Source organism: Cyprinodon variegatus, unplaced genomic scaffold (assembly GCF_000732505.1).
Source record: "Cyprinodon variegatus isolate N-32 unplaced genomic scaffold, C_variegatus-1.0 Scaffold82, whole genome shotgun sequence".
NCBI classification, from domain to species: Eukaryota; Metazoa; Chordata; class Actinopteri; order Cyprinodontiformes; family Cyprinodontidae; genus Cyprinodon; species Cyprinodon variegatus.
Window position 1 is genome coordinate 738,158 of NW_015150535.1, and position 7,692 is coordinate 745,849.

General features: G+C 39.1%; 1 protein-coding gene across 1 annotated transcript in view; it reads left to right on the forward strand.

Moving 5' to 3' along the window:
• tprn (taperin) overlaps positions 1-7,692 on the forward strand; it is a 42,220-nt gene that overhangs the window by 31,059 nt on the left and 3,469 nt on the right. Inside the window, exons 2-3 of the mRNA XM_015373204.1 lie at positions 3,270-3,471; positions 6,818-6,936. Coding sequence (XP_015228690.1) covers positions 3,270-3,471; positions 6,818-6,936 — 321 coding nt within the window. The remainder of the gene's footprint in view (positions 1-3,269; positions 3,472-6,817; positions 6,937-7,692) is intronic.

Consider the following 7,692-nt stretch of genomic DNA (forward strand, 5'->3'; position numbering starts at 1 on the left):
AAATCTAAATATCAGCCAAAAAATATATCGCTGAGCCGACTTATTGGTGAACCTCTATAAAAGCATTTAAAACCTTAAGACACAATAGTTCGGCTTCAACCTTCATGTTAACCCCCAGAACTTTTCTTCTCTCTCTCTGTCTGCCATTTTTTTCTTTAAATCTCTTCTGACATCTCTGAGCCGCATCCTGCCTCCTTAACGCCTTACTGTAACTAAAAATAACCAGCTTTAAGTCCTCCCTCTTTTGGAGCTTCAGCTCTGAAGAGTGTTTTTGTATCCGTGGCATCGTACTGCTCAGGGATGACGGATTCAGAGGAAAATAATAGAACTTTTGAGTTATTGAACCAACTGGTTGATCAAACTAAAAAAAAAAAAAAAAAATCAGCTGATTTCTAAGAGCATCTGTGGAACTTCAGGCCCAACCCACAGCGCTGTCCTTCGTGCCGCCATCACGTCGAGAGTTTGTTCTTCCAGAGTTAGCAGAGACATGGCGCTTCGGTAATCTGAGGTTAACGTCCTCTATCTCTTTTTGTGTTCCTAGAGTCCTCAGAAAGTGCTTCCTGCTAAAACTAAAGTGATTATCTTAACATGTCATCAGTTTTTATGGACTTTCCTCATTTGTTTTAATTATTATTGCACTTTATAGGCCTATTTCCCCCTTATCAGATAAATACATATGCAAAGATTAATGACTTGGAGATGCATATGGGTTGTTTTTATCTCACTAGACATGAGGTGAAGTATTTTTCCTGCCATATTTGAAATTACACACAAAATATTTGGCCCATAGACGAATCTTTGCAAGCTTTTGCAGATGAGCAAGAAAAATACTTGGTTGAGGATTGAGTTGTTGAGTAAGTTAGCATCAGGGAACGGAAACGGCGAAAAGGTTAATGTTTTTGCAAAGAATCAGCCTCCGTTTCACTGCCATTGTTTAATCAAACTCTTTAAGCCCATTGGTCGTTGGTTTCCTGGAAAACTATGTTTGTTTCTTCTAAAAATATGTCTTACATGAATACAACAAATGTTGTGGATAGAAGGAAAATCCAGTTATTTGCATTTGGCTCCGACCCTGGGAAAGAAATCTGCTCCCTTTTTAGATAGACATGCAGACAGACCCTTGGGTTTGGCTCCAAAAAGGCTTTAGAGCATAAAAAGAAAAGGAAGGATGGATGGATGTAAGCCTTTGCTCTAAACACATCAACCTTTGCAAATGTTCAGCTTCCTGACTGAATTATCACTGTTAGCATTATTGCTGCGTTGCAAATTTGTCTGGTGAAAATGTGTAACACTTGTTCTAAAGCTGTCCGTCAATGTCAGGTTCCTATTTTAGTTAATTTCAGGGCCAGGTGTCCACATGGGTCCGGAACATCTTTTCTGTTAGGAGGCCAAATTCCACAAGTCGACGTTCCAGGAAGCCTGATATGTTGTTTCTCCTTAAAGCAAAGTTTGAAAGTCCTTCAGAGTCGTGCGTTTTATGACTTTATGGTTCATATGTTATCATTTCCTCATTGCTTCATCCTCACACCGTCTTCATGCTGAAGCTGTAAAGTCACCACAGTCTGTTCTGAGCAGACGGCCTCATTGTTCACCATAGATTCTAATTCTGGCGGCTGGATGCTGAGTTGCTCCAGTGGGCCGGATGGCTTCTTTGCAGGAGCTCAGCGTTTGCGCCCGATTGTCTGCAGCCTTTCGCTGAGAGACACGTCTGTTTGGCAGCACATGTGCGGTCATGGTCATGTAATCCAACATGAACAATGGCCGCTCAGTGGGTCAAACATGGCGTTTATTCTCTGCGGAGACGTGTTGATCACCTCAGATTACTGCCGTTACCAGACTGTGCAGAAGTCTGGGAACAGATCACTTTTCTTCATGTTGCTTCTCAGCAGTCAGGTTTTGTTTCTAGTCTATTAAGCTGGTCTTGCTCAATCTTTCTAAATGTTTGGACTTTGGCTGCCTTTTTGCTCCTTTTCAGATTATTTCCAGATACTATTATGTATTTGTTAACTTGGATAACTCATAAAAAACTCGAGGCACAAGACTTAGCAAGAAACTATTTCAGATTTAGTCCTTTGACAAAAAAAGGGACCAAAAAAACGCCTAATTTCTTTGCATTTATTTTGTTGAATCAATTTAATATCTTAAGGAAAACAGTTTGACAAACAGAGAACAAGATTTTAGCTTCAGTTGGGTAGTTTTTTTAAATGTAGCATTGTCTAAAAGCCTGGGACACAATAAGAAGAAGAAATTTTTTTATTTTTAATTGTTGAACTAGAAAAGCTGTTGGAGAGCACAGACCTCCCCCAAATTGTAGGAATCCAGTATCATCACCAAAATGTATTAGTTTCCAGTGACAATATGCATCTTCAGTAAAATGCATCCACTTTTTTTTATTATTATTTATTATATCAGTTTTTGCTTTTCGTTAGTTTTAGTTAACCATTATAACCCCGGATCGTAGCACACAACGTTACTGAAATTAATCCTAATCCTGCCCAGATAAACTTGTTTGCCATTGTTTTTTTTTTAGATCTTTCAGCAGACGATAAGAAAATTTTTAACTATTCACTAATTTGATGGTGGTAGAAGCAAGAAAATAAAAAAACACACAAGGTTCAAAGCTACAAATATACATTTGAATATGAGGAATTAATTTAAGTTTATTAGGGTGCAAAATCTCACATTGATCCAGGTTACTTTTCTACCCCCCAAACTGTCCAGAACAGCTTTAAAATAAACTGCAGTGTTGATAAATCCAGGTCACATGTGGGCGTCAGAAACTCTCAGAGGTTGCACTTCCTCCTCCTGTGCTGCTATGGAAACAAAAATGATAGAAACACGCAGAAAACAGCAGGTTTAACCAGCGCTGCTTGACTCCATCTGATCTAAATCTGTCCTAATCTGCATCACACGGACACAAGCCAGCGATACCAGCAACACCGGATAACAAAGTTTGATACTTTCTCCAAATTCATCATGACGTCCATCAACTCATCATTAATCATTAAGTTTACATAATCCTTCACTCATATCTCACAATATATCTCTGAAATATGTTTGTTTTTCTCTATAGGATATTTCTCAGTCTTGATCTGTAGGCTTTTTCAATTCTCCCTCATGATAGTGCTACTTCTAGCCTTGTCTGTCAGTTTCAGTTTCTTTAAATTTTGAAATTACTTTGCATGTAAATATAAACTAGTTCCCAGTGAGACAATAGTTCATAAATAAGAGAGAATTCCGAATCATTCAGGTGTTTCTTTCCTTTGCAGCTAAAGATCTCCTTCAACGAGTCCAGCCTTCACAGCACCTACGAGTACCCGTCGGAGAGTAGCACGTGGGACAGCGGGGAGGAAGACGAGGAGGAAAAACAGGAAGCGAAGCCGGCGGACGAGCAGCCCAGCATGGTGGGACGTTTCCACATCCCCCGCCCCAGCCTGATCGGCTCGCCGGTCCACGCAGAAAACGGCAACGGTGAGAATCCAGAAACGTCCGTTCCCAGTTCTGTCTCGACCTTTGACCTCGGTCGACTCGCTATAAATCCCGACCAAAGAAGCAGGAGGTTTGATGCAGAACTTAAGCGAACAGGTGGGTGGGGCTTTAAGTGGGTGCAACAAAATGCAGGAAAAACCTGGAAGACGCTGAACTAGATCTATGTCCTGTGATCTTAAGCTGCATCCCTGATCCAGCTCAGCTGAGGGAAATGAGTGGCTCATTACCAGGCTGCAGAAATCTATAACAAGTTAATAAGGTCGTTTAGATCAGGCATCCCCAACCTCGGTCCTTAGGCCCGCTGTCCTGCAGGTTTTAGAGGTTTCTTTGCTCCAGCACAGCTGATTTTAATTGAAAGCTGATTAACAGGCTTTTGGTCTACTGCAATCATTATAACCAGCTGTGCTAAAGCAGGGAAACCTCTAAAACCTGCAGGACAGGGGGCCTTAAAGGAATAGTACACCCAAAACATGATTAGCCTTCATTTTCTACTCACCCCCATGCTGAACAACACTCTGGAGTACTTTTTTGATATCTCAAATGCATCTGGAGATCTGGGAGGCTTCTTGCTGTCTGCTGACATTCAAATAATGGAGGTCTATGGCGCCCGAGACAGAAAGGTCCATAAAAGTCCACAAAAAAACGTGTCAATATTCCTCCATACTGCTCGTCCAATGTATTCCAAGTGTCCTGAGTGGGTAGCATCCAGAATTTACTCGAAACAAAGTCATTTAGAATATTTTTAGAGCATAAACAGTAGTGTATAGGATTTCCTAAAAGCGCGTTCACGAGTCTACGGAAACCGCGGCAGACCAAACCAGATGAAAGTGCGCATTCAGCTCGGCAAAGAACTCATGCTCTTCCTCAACACTGAAGTCCTCAGACATTTTTCTTTCGTTGTTTCTTTCTTTGCACAGGTAAACAGCACATTTCTTCTTCTACGCTTGCATCATCGGCAGAGCAGACGCTGAATGCGCACTTTCATCTGGTTTGGTCTGCCGCGGTTTCCGTAGACTCGTGAACGCGCTTTCAGGAAATCCTATACACTACTGTTTATGCTCTAAAAACATTCTAAACGACTCCGTTTTGAGTAAATTATGGACGCTACCCACTCAGGACACTTGGAATACATTGGACGAGCAGTATGGAGGAATATTGACACGTTTTTTGTGGACTTTTATGGACCTTTCTGCCTCGGGCACCATAGACCTCCATTATTTGAATGTCAGCAGACAGCAAGAAGCCTCCCAGATCTCCAGATGCATTTGAGATATCAAAAAAGTACTCCAGAGTGTTGTTCAGCATGGGGGTGAGTAGAAAATGAAGGCTAATCATGTTTTGGGTGTACTATTCCTTTAAGGACCGAGGTTGGGGACGCCTGGTTTAAATGACCGCTTTAAATCCAAGTTTATCGATGTTTTACAACGACCCAGTCAAAGTCAAGACTTAATTCCTACTAGAATCTGTCGCAAGAAATGGATGTTTAAAGACGCCGTCTCTTGATTCTGATTAAAAATAAGCAAATAAGACACGAGATTTTTTTAACTTTTACAACAAAATGTTTTTATTTTTTTAATTTTTTTATTTTTTTATTATGAAAAATGTAATATGTTGTAAATATGTATGAACTTCCTGTGGTTTGGCTGCTACCTTGGCCAGGTCTCTCTTGAAAAAGAGATTCTGAATCTCAATGGGACTTCCTGGTTAAATAAAGGTTAAATAAAAAATAAATAAATAAATAAAAAAAATATCAGGCATGAAATACTTTTTGTTGGTCCATCATAAAAATTCCTATAAAAACACATAAAAGTATTTAATCATAACCTCTCAAACCATAGGTCTTCAACAGGGGGTCCGCGACCCCTAGGGGGACCACAGAGGTACTGCATTGGGGTTGCAAAAGTTTTGATTGATTAGACTTTTTTTTTTTTTATATTCCCCCCTGCAATTTTTTCCACTAATTGAAATGTCTTTAAATCCACATTAACATGAATTCAACACACTGTAGTAAACAGATAAATGGAGGCAGAAGATGTCTTTCCATCAACAATGCACACATTCAGTGACACACAGGAGCTCTTTCAAGCTGGGAACCGTTTCATTCAACACCTGTCCCATCAACCAGGAATCAGAATCAGAAATAATTTAATAATCCCAGGGAGAAATTACTTTTGTTACATTAATCCATCTGTAATAGAGTGACTATAGGACCAGTTTGATATTACACAATTTCATATAATATATATAATTAGGGGTCCCCGCTCCATCTTGCCATCAGTTTGGGGGTTCTTGGCCTGGAAAATGTGGAAGACCCCTGTCTTAAACCATCCATGACTATCAGTTCTTTTTGGAGGAGCTGATTGAGGACAATGAGACAGCAGTGAGGTGTGTGGAATCAGTTCTGTTTGAAAAGAAGTAGCCCATTATTGTGCCACACTTCTGAAATTCTGGTGTTTAAACGGCTGGAGGAAAATTTACATCAGCAGGAATAAAAATAAACACACAGTTATCAAATCAGAGCAATGAAATCTGCAAACGAGTGGGATGAAATGAAAAATGTACAAAAGGAACATGCAAAAGGTTTTGATGAGAAACTACAACAAACCAGGAGCTCATATCAATAGCAGATAGAGAAACAACTTATTGATGCTGTGGAGAGCAGAGATGGTTATAAAGTGTAACAGCTTTTGGAATGAAGGATCTGAGATTACGCTCCTTATTGGACCTACGGTACAGATGCATTTATTGAAAGGAGCTCTGAAGTTTTTCTGATTCCCTCCACTTGCACTGATTCCAGGGGGTTCCCTAGGATGGAGCTGGCCTTTATCTCAGCTATTAACTGTACATCTAAAGAGCGTCAGTATTCCCTTATTGAAGTGGTGATAGGAAAAGCTTGAAGCTAAGATTTATAAAGTGGCTTAGACTGCATCTCTATGAGGGAAAATGTTTTGGTTTGGTAAAAAGGGCTGTTTTTGCAGACAAAGTGGAGGGAATATGAAATAAATCTAAAATATATTTACCTTAAGTTGACAGGGGTTTGCAAAGAATACCTAAAATCTTTATACTTTTATATATAAGTTTTTATGAAGAAAGGTTTAAAGATATACAGCAAAAACATCCAATATTCAAACCTGAGGTTGGTTATTAGTATGCTGCCAGTGACCCCTACTGGACAAACCGTTCACTGCAGTTCATTTTATTTGAACAAAGTTTTAATTATTATTTTTTTTTTTTACATTATTGTGTAAATCTAAAATGACTAAGAAATAAATATTGTGCTGTATGTGATAAGTTGTAATATGCTGTATTTTTTTATAATCATTTGCAGACCTTTCTAGCTACATTCCCAAACACTCTGTGGACTTCAACGCCTGGCAGGAAAACAAACAAGAAGACAAAGTTTACCAGGAAGAACCCACATCGCCGCAGATCTCAGAGGAGGTCATGGTAAGGGGAACAACATGGTAACCAAAACCATGGTAACTGTTTGGGTTTGGGATATTTTTCAGCCTGTTTTGTTTTGTTGATTGTTGGTTGCGTTGTTCTAAAAATGTACACTCAATGTCACAACATTTATCTGGTACAATTCAATGGGAGAAAAAACACGACTAGAAGTAAAGATAGGATGGAGAGTGGTTAGGGCGGCTCTTAAATTGCAACAAAAAAGGAACTGACAGACCTTTAAATGAGTATTTGATGTGTTAAACTTAGTAGGTGATAAAATTGGAGCCTTTTCTTCCAGACAGAACATGCAGGTTAATTTAAAATCACACAAAACCTTCTACATCAATATGTTGGGATTTAAACCTAAGATGAACTTCCAACCAAAAAACAACTTCAGACATCACAGAATAAACACCATTCTTCCAGTCATGCATGGTGGTGGCAGCATCATTCCATGGGGCTGCTTTTCTTTAGAGGCAACAGATGTTTCTAAAATTTGCAAACATACAAGTAATATACAAAATATATAAATATAATATAATATAAATCCAAACATACAAACCTAAAATCTCTGGATGTCTCTTTTCAGGGTTCCTACAGCATAAGGCGAGTTAAATTCAAGACTTTTAAAGACTTTTTAATGCCACTTGAAATAAAAATTTAAGACCAAATTCACAAGAAAAACCTGCTTGCAACAACTTAAAGGAATAGTACACCCAAAACATGATTAGCCTTCATTTTCTACTCACCCCCATGCTG